Source organism: Bemisia tabaci, chromosome 6 (assembly GCF_918797505.1).
Source record: "Bemisia tabaci chromosome 6, PGI_BMITA_v3".
Taxonomy (NCBI): domain Eukaryota; kingdom Metazoa; phylum Arthropoda; class Insecta; order Hemiptera; family Aleyrodidae; genus Bemisia; species Bemisia tabaci.
The window spans coordinates 16,920,661-16,938,691 of NC_092798.1; the positions used below are offsets into that span (position 1 = coordinate 16,920,661).

Consider the following 18,031-nt stretch of genomic DNA (forward strand, 5'->3'; position numbering starts at 1 on the left):
GCTGTGAAAACGATGACGAAACGAAGTTTTTTTAACTGAGGAAAACTATATTTTGTCGACAAGAGAGGATGCTTTAAGTCAAAATAATATCCCAAGAAATATTTTTTTTCAGTGGGCGATATTGAGTCCAAGCCACAATAAACTACCCGCGCATAGATTTACTTTTATTAGACAGCATTGCAAGCGGTACCTAATGGATGGTAAAGTCGAAGTATGATGACCTTTCCAACTTATCAGCCCACACCCATGTCAATTTCGTTAAGAAGCAACGTGTCCCTGTTTTTTCCAAACTACCAGAAGCACTTACTTCGTGCATTTCTGTGCCAAAATATCGAGAGTATAATTGACGAAAATTGAGGGCTTTCAGGACAGGATGTAGATCTCAGCAAGCTAAAAAGTTAAGAAAATGTAGACCCTTTTTGCTACGCTGTCACGTTTGTTCACTTGTTCAGTGTTTGGTCGGAAAGGTCGATCTCAACTTATGAATATTTGTATCTTCACTGCAACGTTTCAAAATCTCCCGGTAAATTATAGTTGTATGGTAGAAAACCAACCTTAGTACCCTCTCGAAATTTCCTGTAATTCACTCGTAATAGCACCTATCTACACAGGGGTACTTATGGCACATGTGTTGTTCCTAAAATAAGGCGAAAATATCAGTTCCTTATTGTTAGATATACCTAGTCCAATCGGACCGACTTCATCAGAAAGGAACCAACCCACATTTGCGAAAAAATTGAGTTAAGAGTGTTTTTGAGTTTCACTAGCTGTATCTTCTTTCCTGCCAAAAATTGCAGGTCTAAAAATGATTCTTTTTGTGTGTGAAAAAGAGGAGTTGAAGTTTTTTTGTTTTTTTTTTTGTTTTTTTTTCATTGAGCCTTACGCAGGAATAAAACTTCAAACTTCTTTTTCTCATTAAAATTAATGTGGGTTGGTTCCTTTCTGATGAACTCTGTCCAATTGGCACGCGACGGTCAACGGTTGAGTTTCTCCGAGGAGCCAGATCGCTCGAGACTGAAACAAGGTTCCTTATAGTCGACAATCGAATTTATTCCATTTGAAGCTATGGTGAAGAATCGATTATTATGGTGTTCGTCGCAAACGCCCTGACAATCGATCTTTTTTCATAGGTTTGAATGGCAGATCAATCGACATATCGCAAAGCACTGCTCCGATATCACTTCTCCTCGTCTGAAGACGTCGACAGGACTCCAGGAGGGTGAGTCTGAAAGGCCTCAGGTGGGGGGTCAAGTCTCGCAGCAGGAGGCGGGCCTTCCATGATCACCCTCTTTATTGTTGCCGCTGTCAGACCGGAATATCTCAATTCTCACCCACATCACCTCCTGCATGTTTTATTTTCCAACGCACAACGGCAACGCTGCACAGCGCGTGTTTGAAAAACAGGAAACACGATTTATTCGAGCGAGCGAGCTGCCTGCAGCAACGAGAAGATTGATTCCTCTCTGCGCCTTCACAAGACGAAGTATGCAACACGCGTCTCCATGACTCGGAAAACGCTGCGCCCCATGCCGTTGCCGCCGCGCCGCGTCGCGTCGCGTCGCGTTGAAGAGAAACACCACATGCGAACGTTGCCAATTTTTTCCGCAAAAATAGCGACTTTTTCTCCATTGAATTTTTATATTTTAATTGAATTTCACTTGTTGTGTCTGAACAATTGCAGGAAAGGTTTTCATAACTGTTCTCAGATAAATAAGTATTTTATCGGTGAAATTAGGCAGCCCTCAAATGTTGCCGCATTCCTCCGGATAGGATATTCCGTTTAAAAGAGAAATTGCAAGTAATTTTTTGCAAAATTTAGAAAAACTACATTCAATTATGAATCACATGCTACGAAAAATGTAAAGGGAAAGAATCTAAAGTTTTTAGTTAATCTTAAAGTTTTTCTAGAAAACTCGCATTTTATTGGATGGAATTCGGCGACTTTTGGATTTTCGTAAGGCTTTTTAAGGAGCCGAGATAGTATCTCAGGCCACATCCACCATTTCGGGTCTTCGAATTTGGAACATTTAAATTGAAATTCAAGTTTTTATAAACCAAAATAACCGCACCTGGTATCAAGTTTTTATAAAATTCGATAGAACAAGAGCGTGTACATGTAGACTCAACACAGTGCAATAAAGGGACACCAGTCAAATTTACAAACGTGAGTGCGCCTTCATTTTCGCCTGATACTGAGCAATACTTCTGTGGTGGAATAGTTTGCTCGAAGCGCCTTCTACACTTCTGCACTTCTCCAGCATCGGCTTCTCGACTTGATGGCGGAAGATAGCGATTGCCACTGATATCAAACTCTAGCGCGTGCGTAGTCACACTCTTCGCCTCACCGACGGTGAGATAAAAAACATTCGTACAACCTCCATTTGCGACGTTGCAATTTTTTCTCTGCCTATTTTGTACGAGTAAACAAATATGAGCACTTATTTAAAATCTACAGCGATTTTCCAAGATATGACGAAGACATTATTTTAATGATTTATTTAAGTCTATTTATGTGATTCTCTTAAAAACAGGAAAAAGATTTATAAGTAGGGACCTTCGAACGAACAAAACGGGTCCGAAATTTTATAGCCCTCAAGGTAAACGAGCCCGAAGAGGTGATGAGGGGCCGTCCTTAAATAACGTAACGCACTTTTTCGGCATTTTTGACCCCCCCTCCCCCCCCCCTCCACCTTTGTGACGCTTTGTTATGCGCTCTGGTTTTTTGCGAACGGGAGGTGCAAATCAACGTAAGCCTTAAAGCGGTATTTTCCAATTTATGCGAATTATGAATAAAGGAATGCAATGCGTTCGCCGTATTTTGCGTAACATTTTGACTATGATATGGTATACTTTGCACCCTGTCATTGGAACTCGTTTTCTCCCAGTCTGAACCACAGTGCGGTGACGGTATTCGGAGAGCCAACAGATAGGCGCCTCTCCACTTCTCGGCCTGTTGACTAACCTGAGTGCTGACGTCACACTTCATTCGCTCACAGTGGGCGAGAATAGAGAAAACCATACTAGTTCACGTTTTCACTATCCGACGCGACGCGGCCTGTTTACCAACCTACACTGAGTAATAACTTCAGGAGGATCAAGTCGGGTCCAGCGGTTACATTTTACATTCAACTTCTTCTATTTTCTCTTTTTTTCTTTCTCTATACTTCCTATTCTTCTTTCTTTAATGTCTTCTTCCTCTTACTTCTCTTTTCTTTTTCCTCTTGTTTCTCTTTTCTTCTTCTTCTTGTTTCTCTTTTCTTCTTCTTCTTCTTGTTTCTCTTTTCTTCTTCTTGTTTCTCTTTTCTTTCTTCTTCTTCCTCTTCTTCTTCTTCCTCTTCTTCTTCTTCACTTCTTCTTCTTGTTTCTCTTTTCTTCTTCTTCTACTACTTCTTCTTCTTGTTTCTCTTTTCTACTTCTTCTTCTTCCTCTTCTTCTTATTCTTGTTCCTCTTTTCTTCTTCTTCTTATTCTTTCTCCTTTCTTCCTCAGCTTATCTCTCTTTTCTTTTTTTTCATGTTTTCTTCTTCTTATTCTTTCTCCTTTCTTCTTCAGCTTATCTCTCTTTTCTTTTTTTCATGTTTTTCTTCTTCTTCTTAGTCTTTCCCTTTTCTTCTTCAGGTTCTCTCTCTTTCCTTTTTTTCATGTTTTTCTTTCTCTTTTCTTTTTATCTTCTTTTTTCCTCTAATTTTTCTTCTTCTTTTTTTTCTTTTTCCTTTATTTTTTCTTTTTTCTCTTTTCTCTTTTTCTTCTTTTTCCTTTTTCCTCTTTTCTTTTTTCTTCTTTTTCCTTTCTTTTTTCTTCTTTCTCTTTTCTTTTTTCTTTGTCTTTCTTCTCCTCTATTCCTCTTCTCCTTTCTTCTTCATCTCTTTTAATCTTCTTAAGTGTTGTCGCGTCTACAATGAATTCCCCCGACAGAGACAGTCTGACTGTTATGTGCAGAATGATACCACTATTCGACCACGTGAGAGCGTGTGTTGCCTACACTAAAAGTTGAAGGCTAACTGACATGCCTTTAAAGTAACCTCTTCCCGCTTGTTAAATAGCTCTTATCGGTGCGTGTCCCGAGGGAGAGTGCCATTTCATGATGATAGGTACCACTATTCGACCATGTGCGGAAGCTTGTGTTGCCTATAACCCTGGAAATAGGAAGGCAAACCGAAACGGCGTTAATGAAATATTTCACAGTTTTTGTAACACGTGTTTTTTTGTACAGGGTAACTTATAAGTCTCAGGTCCCCCCAGTAATTATTGAATGAAAGAATTGAGATAGAGAGAGACTTGGAATTTATAATATACGCCTGATGTGTCAAAGAATTAATACTTTTTGGTCTCCTTCAATATCTTGGGGGCTGGACCTCCAAGTCTCTACGACTAGCCCCTCCATGAATGGCGAGCGATAAAAATGGCAGGAAATTCAAATTTTGAGTTAACAGATATAGATTTGTTTGATACTCGATAGACAGAACAGCTTACGGCTGCTAACTTTCCAGAAAATAGGTACTACCTGCGAACTTTTACTCCTATACAAAGCTGCATGAGCAACTGGACTAAACAATTTGCAATAATAGAAACTATAATTTCGGACTCACTCGTTAAAACACTTATGTGCATAGCATAGGGAAATTAATGGTACCTGCTTTGTTTCTAAACTGAGTCAACTATTGTAGTTCCTAGTTTTGTAGATTTTGTTATCCCTGCAGTCTCATTTCAATACCAATTTCACCATGTAACGCCGTTTGCTGGTTTTTATTTTAATTTCTTTTTTATTTTTAATTCTATTTTAGCAGTTGATAATGGTGCCGTAAGGTGCGTCCTGCCTTTGTATTTCGTATTTTAGCCTTGTTCCGCATTTTTCCTGTGTTTTCGATTTGTAGTTCCTAAAATCGCAAAATTAAATCCATAGTGGCGAAGCGTAAATGATCGATTGTCGATATGTCCCCATTTGAAGCTACGGTAACGAATCGATTATTAAAATGCTCGTTTGGACAGTCTTTTCATCGATCCTTTTCCATAGGTTTAAACAGAGGATCAATCGATAAATCTCAAAGGACGCCACACCACTGGTATATATTCCAAATGCATGAGAAAGAGGGGAAATATATACGCAAGCGCAGAATGAACACAACGCCTGTGTGTGTATAGGCTAGTAGGCAGCTAGAGAGAGGACAAAGAAACCAATCGACCAGATGACGTCAGCATCCCAAACAGAAATGGGAAAAAAATCCACCCTTGGCATGGCAGGCGCGTGCCATGATGAACGACGCGCCGGTGCCATGCGTGGATTCCGTCCCGCGGAGGCGGAGCCAGGCCGGGGGGCGGAGCCTAATGGAGGCCGCGGGCGGCGGCGCGCCAATGAGCGGGCGCCCGCCTCCATTCCGCCCGGCGGCGGCGTCCCATTGGCCCCGCGCCTTCCTTTTCCGCTCTTTCTCGACCGGTGGCGCCGCGGCTGTGACCTTCGCCATCGGCCGTGTCACTCTCACGCTCCGACCCCAGACTCGCTTCCCGGCTCCCGCGCCGTGCCCGGCTGGCTCGCGAGCCCTCTCCGCGTCCATTTCGAGCCGCGTCGACGCCGAGGAAATCGGAACCGTCGCGTCGTCCGTCGCGCCACACTGATTACGAGTCGAGTGCTCGTGCTTTTCGATGTATCGATTGATCTCCGCATTTAAACATACGGAAAAGGACCGATAAACAGGGCGTTCGCAACGAACGCCTTAATAATCGATTCTTTATCATAGCTTCAAATGAGGGAATATCGATGATCCATTATTCACACCTCGCTATTGTGAACTAAATTTTGCAATTAGGAACTACAATTTCTCACTCCGTTTAGAAACGAAGTATGTACCATTTGTTCCCCTATGCACACGAGTGTTTTAACGGATTAGCCAGAAATTGTAATTCGTAATTGCACGGACACCTTAATGATCGATTCTTTATCATAGCTTGAAATGAGGGAATATCGATGATCCATCATTCACACCTCGCCATTCTGGACTAAATTTTGCAATTAGGAAGTACAATTGCTGGCTCAGTTTACAAACTAAGTCAAAGCATGCGCCATTAGTTTCCCTATGCTCGTGAGTGTTTTAACGGATGAGCCAGAGATCGTATTTCCTAGCTGCACGAACAGTCGATCACCTTAATAATCGAATCTTTGCCATAGCCTCGAAAGGGGAAAAATCGATTATCGATCATAGATCATTCGCGCCTCGCCATTGAGTGCTGCTTGTAAATTCATGGCGGTCCAAGGCCGTTATCCGCGGATTCGAATGAAGTGAAGAGAAAATAACCATGATGTCGAGTTGATTTCCGCCATTGTGCGGTTTCAGCAATTACTTCAATGAGCGAAAACTTGAGTCCATTGAATTTACGATAGTGATTAACTCGGATATTACAGCATTCGTAATTTCTATTTAATCTATCTGAGAAAATTAACCGCAAATCTGAATGCCGCATGGAATTGCCTCAATTTGCTTGCCATTGTACGTGAATCTAGCATAGACTCAATGATTTCACTTTCGATGTATGAAATGAGTCATACCTCCGTGGTGCTAATGAATATACGACCGTGATCCTGATAATGGCAAACCTAATATATCTCATTGATCAGAGTCGATTAATCAATCTGTAAACCTGAATGTCGCCGCATAGCGTCACTTCAATGATTATTTAGTTGATTTTCGCCATCACACGTGTCCAACATAGATTCAGTGATCTCATTGTGTGGAAAATTGAGGCTCGCAATCAGTGCGGTCAAGAATAATAGTGTTACAGTACAAACAATCATAAAAATATAGCAATTCCGTAGGAAGTTCCAAGGGAGGGGGGGGGGGGACGTACGCTCCGCCCCCCCTCCCCCCTTCGCTCAAAAAATAAGGAGGAAAAAGAGAAGAAAGAAAGAAGTTGGCAATAGTGGTAGTAATATTCGTTTATTTTAAAAAAAAATGGTCCCTTAGCAACTATGACCATTAACACCTCTAGGCACGGAAAGACAGAAGGGAAGATGCTTACTTTTGGTAATTGACGAATTCATGACGAAATTGACTCAAATTAACCGCACGTTACATGCTTTAAAAATTCAAACATTTTCTGGGGAGGCTCCTGGGTCCCCTTCCCCCTTCCCGTCCGAGGTATTTGGATCCGCCGATGAGTAATTATAAACTCATAACGTTTGCGAATTAGGTACTTTTCTTGAACCTTGGCCAATTATTTTGAACCTCCATATTACTTTTCGCCATTTTGACGGATTCAATAACGATGCAATTCATTCGGCCGTTCATGAATGACGCAAGCAGTTTTATTTTCGATTTTTTTTTATCCCTTCCTCCTCCATGTCGATGCTAAGCACCGTGGAATCCCCCTTAAAACTTAAAACAAGTTTGGGGCCAACCCCTCGCTCCCATGTCACCCACGAAAAATCTGTGCTCGCGCTGTTCTCGATCGGAATTTTCTTCAAAATTTGCGCAGCGCCATGCAATTACAGCCTGAGAAGTTTGGTTTGTCACCCCTCCCTCTTCCATCGCCCAACTATATGTCAGGCACCCCCCCCCCCCCCCGAACCCTTACGTCATAGATGGATGGCCTCTATGGGAAGTTAATTATGGGCGATACGTAATTTATGGACGGTCTCTATAAGAAGCGAGGAAAACGCAGAAAATCATTAAAAAGCAGTAGATATAGTCGAATTTCAAGCAAGCATATTCAGCCTTTTGGTCTTCAGGAAAGCTTACATCATCTTCGGCTTGACCTCTCCCTCCCTCCCCGTCACCCACCGCCAGACCCCCCCCCCCCCCACCTACTTGAGTGACGGAATTTATGGGCGGCCCCGTAAGTCCGTAACACGAATTGCATGTTTTCAACCCGTCGCTCCTCGCAAGAAATGAGGCTACGTGACGAATGGTTTTCTCTGAAAACGAGGATGCGCAGATATCCGCGCGTATCTAATAATAACAGTGGATCAGTAGCGTGGCGTGCTTTGCGATATATCGATTGATCGGCCATTTGAACCTGTGGAAAAGTATCGATAAACAGGGTGTTCGGAGCGAACACCTTAAGAATCGATTATTAATCATAGCTTAATGGGGAAATATCGATAGATCGCAGAGCACGCGACGCCACTGCAGTGGATCAGCGTTGTTGGCGATCGCTTGTGGTTGTTGAAGGCCTCTACCGAGAGTGAGATCTGTAGGAAGCCGTACCAAGCCATTCGGCAAAATAAAGGCCTTCCAGGAGGGCAGGAATCCGCCATCTTGATTCCGTCCCCGGGCAGCGGTTCGGCTGACTCAGCGTCACCCCCGCTCCCCTCCGCCTCACCACGCTCGCTCTCGAATCGAGCCCAACAATGGGTCTTCCCGCTCCCCGAGGATCAAACTCCAGAGTTAGAATTTCACCCTCAGCGCGTGCGCGGGTCCCAAGTCTATGTACGCCTCGGGCTCAAAATAGTGACCATCCGTGAACTCTGCCCCTGTTTTGCTCTGCCCTCCAAAGGAAGAGAAAAAATAGCGTCTTACCGTATACCTATCGTTTTCTTTTTGATGGACTCCTTAGTGGCTACATCATGCGATATAATATCGAATCCTTAGCTCAAATGTGATCAAACACACGAAAAAAAAAAAAAAAAAAAACCACAATGGATCTACAGTCCTGACTCTTAAAAAGATCGACAAGAAAAAATACTCTCGATTCAATCAGATTTAAGCTTATGTCAAGAACCAAGTCTCTTAATTTAAGCGGATTCCCTTTTGATTTAAGCAAAAATCCGATTGAATCAAGATTTTTTTTAGTTGTCAATGTTTTCAAGAGTCTTGGACTCTAGATCCAATGTGTTTTTTTTTTCCAGTGCACAGAACCGTGTTTCTGATTTGCGCCCTTTGCGTCATAGTGGCCAGGGTGTCTTCAAGTCCGGAATTTCCGGAAAGTCTGGATATAGAACTGATTTTTTAAGGGCGGTCCGGAAGTACTGAAAAAGTGAGGAGTTTTGCGAGAAAGTCCGGAATTTGTGTCATTTTTGTCGCAATTCGAGCGATAATTTCAAATTTTTGAAAATTTTCGAATTTCGTCGATTGGAGGCACTGAAAAAGTACTGCTTTTCTCTTATGAGGAGGTACTGAATATCTTGGGAATGGACTGGAAAAGCACTGTAAAAGTACTGATTTTTGGCCAGCCTTTAGACACCCTCGTGGTAAAATGCGTTCAAGTGCTTCTTACAATCGACAGTTTTTGTGTTTAATGAGTCTTTGATAGATTTATGACCAGTCAATGACTAAATTTTTTAATAAATTATTACAATTAACTCATGAGAAATTCGTACATGAGATTATGTTAGTTTTATTATGTTTGAACCAAGAGTTCGATATTATATCGAATGAGGTTAGTCACTAAATCGGACTATTCCTTCGAAGCTCGTTTGGAGGAACACATTATGCAAAATTATGGCAACAATTCACCGTATCGGCGCAGTAAGCGAGCGCATAAAGTCGGTGAAATAAAAAAAAAAATATATATAAAAATCAAAGCTAAGTACCAGACGCATCCATGCATCATTATTTCCAGAAGAATCGAGATATAGAGCTTGCACCTATAATACTCCTTTTAAAAACTAAAAGTCGGAAAATGATGCACCATTTTAGGGCTAATGAACCCGAGAAATATGTACGCCGTAAAAATCTTTTTTACCTCATCGAAGAAATGAAACATTCGATCTAAAAAGTACAAGGTGAAATTTTGAAGCAGAGACAAGGTGTTCAAAAGTAAAAATGTAATCAAATGTAAATCTGAGCGACACCTCACTTGTAGCATAGAAAGGAGCATTGCGAGTTCACGCTTAGCGCCATCGCGCCTTCAATTTTTCAGATGCAACACGGACATCCATCGTGTACGAATAGTTGTATCTCTGCGCCGTCATCAATGCGCCTCCTTTTACTTTGCTCTATTTCCATACTTTGTTTGTTTCAGTTTGTCTTATTTGTATTTTTAGCGGTGCTTTAAAGACTGTGTGAGCAATACAGCCGTAAATAAGAGAGCACTGGTAAAAAAAACCTCTTGGTTCAAGAGTGCAGTTTCTTGTCGCCGGATTTAAGAGTCCGGACTCTAGTTTCAATGCAAAATCCGCTCGAATCAATGCAAAATCCGCTTGAAACAAGAGTTCAAGACTCTTGAATCCGGCGACAAGAAACTGCACTCTTAAGTCAATGCAATAGGGCATTGGTCCAAGAGGTTTTTTTTACCAGTGAGCCGTTGAGCCTCGTTTCTTAACTTTTCTCACGACCCCTCATTGGCAGCATAAAGTGGAGCTGCGGAACATTGCGAATTCACAGCTCGCGCCATCGCGCCTTCAATTTTGCAGATGCAGCACGGACATCCATCAAGCACGAATAGTTGTATCTCTGCGCCGTCTTTCCATTTCCTCTACTCCCATATTGTGTTAGTTCCGTTTGTCTCATTTGTAGTGGTGATTCTTCAAGGGCTACGTGAGTGACACAGCCGAAAATAGAATGTGCCCCAATCAAATTATCATTTTGAAAAGAGAAAAAATGTTGGAGGTTGCTCAAGCGATCAAAAAAGCGCACATCTAAAAATTGACTGTACCACTTAGAGTGGCCATAGCAGATGAGGAAGGGGGGGTGATAAAGCGTGCCTATTTATACTTACCTTTTTTCTAACGGCATGCGTCTTCCATGAAGTTCCTTTCTAGTTTAGAGACAATTTTTTATCGCTCAATTGGGAAATCGGGATCTGGAAAGTATTCGCTCTCGTTAATACGAATAAAGTTGAGTCGATACTTTCTATTTTTTCTTTTATTTTTTGCCTTGGGTGGATGCACTCTAATAAACCAGTCGGTTCAATCATTGAATGCCAATACAATGAATAATATTTAATCAAATTGAGGTTGTATTTAGTTTAGAGTTGATCAAATGCGACCATTAAAAATGTAAGAATGCGGAAAAATTCCCTACTAGCCAGCTAAAACGAGAGAACTTGCGTGATTGTTTTTCTAAATTGTCTACTTCTTGTTCGTTACACGGAAACGATTAAATTGCTGATTTAACAATGCAATCGCTAAAAAAAAGTGAGTGCAATGTTTCAATGTAGATTTTACAACACAAAAATGCTGCTTTAACCACACCCGTGGTTAAATCAGCTTCAAATAGTGGTTAATGTTACATTTTTTTGTTGTTAAATCTACGTTGAAACATTGCAGTTACTTTTTTTTAGCAATTTATTTCTTAAATCAGCAATTAAATTTTACCCGTGTAGGAGAGGGACAGAAAGTCCTGAATATACCAAAGATGCTGTTGGAGGCACGTTTCAATTTTGAAAATTTTTCGTGGGTCTCTTAAGCTAAAGAGTGTCCCTTGAATATCCCCTAAATCAATCTCTCTCCAGGTAGAAAAATTCATAAACCCGGCACTGGTCTTATTCACAGAGATTCCCCATTTGGTGCAATAGTATAGTTCTGACCAGTGGAGAAGAGAACTGCAGACGCGTTTCGGGTCTAGTTGGACCTGTTATCGGCGCCGCACTTGGCAGACTAGATTTTTTGTGGGGAGGGAGGGGGGGGCAGAAGGGCACCCTATCAAAGTAGAGTTCAGGGATAGAATTTTTGGGAAATTGAGTTGTTCTCAGGAGAAATTTTGAGCTGTTCTTGCCAAAAATTGATTTTCAAAGATAAAGATCACTTACTTACCTTGCAAAACCCTTTACATTTCTTTGGAGAAGTCAAGCAGGTTCGGGGGGGGGGGGGGGGGACAGACTCCTTCGGTCCCCTCACAGTTCCGCTCATGCGCTAGCGCATAGCAAAGGCGAGACGTGAATGATCGATTATCGTGATATTTCTACATACAGGGCTATTCAAAAACCACGCACCACTGGCTATAACATTAGTTCTAATTATGATATCGACTTGCGATTCAAGACGTTTCTCCTCATATCAAGGGAGAAACTTTTTTAGGTACTTCCCAGTTTTTGATCCCCTAGGAGGATGGGGGCGGGGGGCAACTGAAAAATTTTAAATGGCCACCGCCCTCAAGGCCGTGCGTGACTTTTGAATAACCCTGTATATGAGGCTATGGTAAAGAATCGATTACTAGGATGTTCGTTGCGAATTCCCTGTTTATCGATCCTCCTCCATAGGTTCAAAATAATGGCAGATCAATTTTGCTTTTCCCAGTTTCTAAATCTTCTTCTCTTTTTTCGTCTGTTCTTAAATTTTCTTCTTCCTGCATACGTGTGTATATTTAAATTATCATTTGCGTGCTCTTATACATGAACTCATATTTATATTTGGACTTCATTTTGCAGTTTGGAGCAATAAATTCTGTCTCATCTGAAAAAACACGTATGTGCATGGGGAAACAAATGGCACACACGTTGTTTGTAAACCGAGCCGGGATTTATAGTTCCTAATTGCAAAATGTAGTCCATTTAACTGTTGTCGTTTCGGCGATCATGATGGCCTCTTTTGTTTCTTCGTCTGTATTAATCTCTCTCTCATTATTTTGACAGCTTAGCTGAGTGTTCCAGTCCCAATTTGCTGGGCAGTCCATTTATTCTTCATTTATTATTGTATTTTTTAATGAAATAAATTAAAATGTCAACATTGATCATTTCCGTTACTTGTCACACAGGGTGGTTGTAATAAAATTGAGGTTGTTTCAGGAGGGAGTCGAACCCCCCCCCCCCCCCTCCCTCACTCCTTTTCAACCAGACTTTGGTCAGATGTTGTATGAGATGTCCATTGAAATACAAATTTGAATCTCTGTTAAAAACTAGGATTAGATAACCTATTAGTAGACTAATTATCATTAAGGTAGTAAAAGAAAGCCTTCAAACTTAAAACATTTGGCGGTAGTTTAATCTAGAAGAATCTGCTCTGTAATTAACAATCCACAATCACTGGAAAACAACACATTGGATCTAGAGTCCAGACTATTGAAAACATTGACAAGAAAAAATACTCTTGATTCAATCGGACTTTTGCTTGAATTAAAACGAAATCCGCTTAAATTAAGAGGCTTGGTTCTTGATTTGAGCTATATTCTGATTGAATCAAGAGTACTTTTTCTTGAGTCTGGACTCAAGATCCAATGTGTTTTTTTTTTTTTTTTTTTTTTTTTTTTTTATTTTTCCCCAGTGATCTATTCAATTTTATTTAGAGAAATTTATATATCCTCAATGCCTCGGCAAGATTTCAGCCCCATCAGTGGATTAGAGAGAAGAAGGCGGGGTGACGGGGGAACCCATCCTGCAGAACTTAAAAAAATCGAAATCCCGTCCCAAATGTTCAGTACTACGGTTTGCGCTAAAAAACGCCCAAAAATATTCTGATCAAGATTAACTATGCTGTTTTGATGGTTGCATAACTTAAATATCGAGATCGTGATTGAGGGGCTAGGAGGACAAGCCGGGCGAGTGCAATTTTTTAAAAAAAAATTGAAAAATCAAGGATTTCAACTAAAACTAGCCCAAAGGTGTTGTCCGTGAAATATTTACTACTGAAATAAAATTTTTAAGCATAGAAAAGTGAGCTTGAACTTTCTCTCCGCCAGTAGGCTCTACGTAATATCAGAGCTTTAAAAACGTACGAACGTACTTCTTGAAATAGGAAAAAATTGCACTTGTGCGCCTTGTCCTGCGATCTCCTGAATTAGATTAATTCGATTTTAAAATTCCACATTTTAGACGGCTCCTTGCTCCGTTTTTTCTCCTACCACTGCGATCTTATTTGGTTATGAAAAGAAAATTCTGGGAAGTATGCATTTTAGAATGAGAGTCTGACGTTTCTCATAGTGCGCGGAACTCGGACACTTGATGGATTCTGTATATAAAATTTTTTAAAACTTTGAAAGTTTCAATTCTTTGTGCGATTTTTCTGAAGAATCAGAGAAGCAAAAAACAAAGAATGTTCTTCGAAATTTGAAATGCACATTTATTTCCGATACATGAAAAGATCTGAGAAAGAAATTTATGTCTTGTATACATTTACAAAAAAAAATCGACCTGTTTAAAGCTTTTGAAAGGCTTACGCTAAGTATAAGATACGTAAAGAGGATGGAAGACAACTTCCAAAGAAAAAATTAACTTTGGATAATGAGTGACACAACATGAGTCTGTCCCTCTTTTTGCGACGGACAATTAAGTAAATAGTTTAACGAAAAGTAAAGAAATACAAATAAACACTATTCTAGAGTAGTAACGTATCACTTCACACGTAGATCAAAAAATTAAATTTCATCTCATTATGAGCAAGGGTCTGGTTTCGTGCGACACTGCAACCGATTTACCCTGGTAAAACATAAACATTTTTAGACTAAATAGAAAAATAGTTAACATGGCTAACCGCTACGAAAATATAATTATTAAAGAATATACAATTTATCATAGAAAAATAATCAACAAAATTAACTTCCTTAAAAACACTGGTGTAGCTTAGGACATAACTCGCATGTGTTATAATAAAAAAATAAACCCTTCGAAAACGGAAAAAAATGTAATATTATGCGTGAATAGGTAGGAACGGTGTATCTAACGGCGTAAAACTTGATTCAAAGATAAAGCTTTGGTGAGACATGAGGGGGAATTTTTTCCCAAAAAGTAATATTTCAAGAGTTTCTGCTCGAATTTTGACATAGGGATTGATGCGGAGCTATTAATTAATAAGACTTTTTCTCTCTTTTTTCCAGTGATGTGACACACGTTAAGACACGTTTTGAAATAGGCCATTAATAACATAATGTACATATATATGCTACATTATATTTAAAATTGTACTATATGCACTATGGAGGAAGGCAATTTTCTTGTCATCTGACGCAACAGCAAAATACGGGACACCGGTTCATTGCAATACGTAAAAAAAAAATTGAGCTACATAACTTAACCTAAATGACGTAAGTTAGACAGCAGGCCATGCCAGCCGTATTTCGTTTACATAGCTCGATTCTGTTATATCAAAAGCATGGGTGCTTGGTGAACTCGAAGGATGTTTTCTTTCTCTTTTTGGTAACAAAAAATTTAAGTATACATAATTTTACATTTAGAAAAATAATAGGAATAAGATACAAAAGTCTCAGCATGGATACCGGAAAAGATATCCGTGATGTAAGCGAGCCAGCTCAATTATTACTCGCAAAAGGAGAAAAACATTATTTATGGTTGTTTTCGGTAGACAAACCATTGTTGGGTCGCATTAATGAGTAAGGAGGCGTGAATGCATAATTTTGACAGTTCATCACGAATTCATCGAGGAGTTTTTTTGAGCTTTCATTACTACCATTGCTATCATTGTTATTGTTGAATTGGTGTCTAAGAAGGAATTCAATGGCCTCTTTAGGATACTTTGAAAAATCTCTAAGATCATTTTGGTTCGAAATAGACTTCTGCAGCTGGCCCGTCCTTTGTGTAAGTTCTGCAAGGGAACCTAAAGGAGGAACTCTTAATGGTGCTAACGGGGGCATCTTCTTCCGTTTTTCCGGGGGTGAGGAACTCAACTTTTCAATTTTTACAGAGGGCCCACAACCGGCGCCAAGCGAGTCTCCAGACGACAAATCCAGAGGACCACTATTCTCCCGCTTTTGACCTTGAGCAGACTGTTGCGATGGTGGCGAAACATTCGCTTTGGTGGAAATGCAAAGTTTCGGAGACTCTTTGGACGATAAGTTATCTTTAGCTTTCGAGCTCTCCGTCAGAGCTGTTCGATTCTGATGTGCGGGTGCTTTAGGGGTATCTGCTTTCTTATCACGGGAGAACGACATCAACTGTATCGATACATCTGGTTGCACCATCTTCATCTTTTTTGCCTCTGCCTCTTGCTGCGACTGAGAGAGCAACGAGACACTTAAGCATCCGTTCTCTGTTTTGATACATCGTTCTAGTTCACTTCTCTTCCGTTTCATGATTTCTATTTGGTTGGGACTAGAAGTGACTTGGACTCCACTCGGAGGGGAACATCCGTTGGCTAAGTTCTTTCTATTGGGGATATTTCCACTTGGAGTTACACTTTTATTGGGAGAGTCAAAAGCACCATTCGACGGTTTCTTAGCTGCGATTGGATTCAAGCGGTTGGACATGTTCTTCTGCATGATCTTGTTGTCCTTAGCGGGAAGGGGTGTCGGTTTATTCTCATTCTGTTTCGTTTCATACGTGAAAGGAAGTTTCGTTCCATTTACTAATTTACCACTTACGAAACTGCCAGCGTTAGAAAGCTTTTGACGAGGAGTGGGCGAATTAGGTTTCGAGTTGACTAGTTCCTTTTCGAAGCGTCTGAACTTCTCGCTGACGGACTCGAAATGAGTTTGCTTTGCGGTCTCGGGTTTTTTGATATCATTACTTCTATCAACGTGGGGGATTTTTGCAGGAGATTTACTTTCCTCAGAGCGTTTGCTCTCAATTGGAGCACAGGAGACTTTCCAAGGAGACAGATTCCTCGGTAAATCGGCTGCGGTTTTTCCATTGCTATTTGATTCGAAATTCTTGATGCTATCTTTAGACTTAGGAATTTGCACTTTCCCATCGGGAGGAAGCGAGGTAATACTGGGGGCTTTGGCACCTACAGTTTGGTTCGGCCTACTCTTTTGGGTGGGTTTTGGATTCACGTTTTCAACAGCAGCCTTCTGTACGCTCAGCTGAAGCTTTTTGTCGTCCGAAAGAGAGCTTGTTAAAGCACTGTTCTTCGGGGTATTCTGACTTGGTTTGTTAACGCAGTTTGTGTTCTTAGGAGTATTTTGATTTGGTGTGCTAACGCAGTTAGTGTTCTTCGGAGTATTTTGACTTGGTGTGTTAACGCAGTTAGTGTTGGATCCCGGATTTGATGGAACGGATGTGGTATTGGAGGGATTTTTAAGTCCAACCTGAGGATTTTTCGCCGGGCTTTTATCTGAAGGAACATGGGACGGTAAATGCATTTGAACTGAGGTTTGTGCGGTGGTTGTTGGGGTACTGGTATTTACACCTTGCGTAACAGAGGATGAGGGAATGACTTGCGCTTTTGAGGTTGGGGTTGCAGTATTAACTCTGCGGTTATCATTGGTGATGGAAGCATTCGAACTCTTGGATTTCAGTAAAACGTTATTTCCATTAATTTTGCTGATTCCGTTCAATTTCATTCCGGATTTTTTAATCGAGTTGATGGACTTCTCCAAATTCCTCGCGGGTGTTTTATCCTCTGTAAAATCGTACGTGGCCATGGGGTCGGCAGGTTTCTCAGGCGAAGGAGAAGTAGCTTTGCGGTAACAAATACCTTTGGACCTCGAGGTCACTGTCACACTCGAGGGCGTGCTTGCAGTGATACTGGTAGTTGAGGGTGTGGTAGGTTTTCCAGGGGACTCTCCTGTGGGTACCAAGACAATGCTCCTCGGCGTGGATGGTCTTTCTTCGAATCCTTCCTTGGACGCCACTTCTTCTATCGTGTCAACTTCGATAAGCGGAGGGGTCGCGGCCTTGGCTACAGACTGTGATTCATCAGGCGACTTCCGACTAGGATGTGTTTCATTTAGCGAAATGGTTTCCGGTTGTGGGATACTGGTCGTATTCAGAGAAGGTACTTGCGGTTCCACTACCGCAGGAGATGGCGGCTTGGGTTCTGATGCACTAACGGCCGGAACAAAGAGTTCAGTTTCGGGAGCAGATGCTTCTTTCACGGAGGCGTTGCTATCACAGAGCACTCGGCGTGGACTATGGATTCGATAGTAAAATCGCATAGGTCCATTCTGAAACATGAGAAACAAATGAAAGGATTAGAAACCATACCTAGATGACATAGAATTTTCCCCCCCTTTTTTTTCTTTCTGTTGTTTAATGGCTTTGTGTCAAGCACCTGCAGCCAACTGAAGACATAGAAAAATAACGAACCTCATTTCTAGAGAGAGCATGCCATGCAATTAATTTAATTAGGGGTTGTCCCTTAATTACGTGACGCTCTTGGGGGGGGGGGGGGGTCGAGGAGAGCGTTAAACCATTTTGTTTTACGTGTTAGGGACTTACGCCCCAAAAGCGTTACCAGGGGGGGGGGGGGGAGTACGGGACCCTTAGTGTGT

The 18,031-nt window shown here is 41.1% G+C and overlaps 1 protein-coding gene across 1 annotated transcript in view; it reads right to left on the reverse strand.

The window, feature by feature from the left end:
• Positions 1-13,902: 13,902 nt before the first annotated feature.
• Positions 13,903-18,031, reverse strand: part of LOC109039160 (uncharacterized) — a 52,763-nt gene continuing 48,634 nt past the window's right edge. The window contains exon 10 of the mRNA XM_072301165.1: positions 13,903-17,704. Coding sequence (XP_072157266.1) covers positions 15,143-17,704 — 2,562 coding nt within the window. The 3' untranslated portion in view covers positions 13,903-15,142. The remainder of the gene's footprint in view (positions 17,705-18,031) is intronic.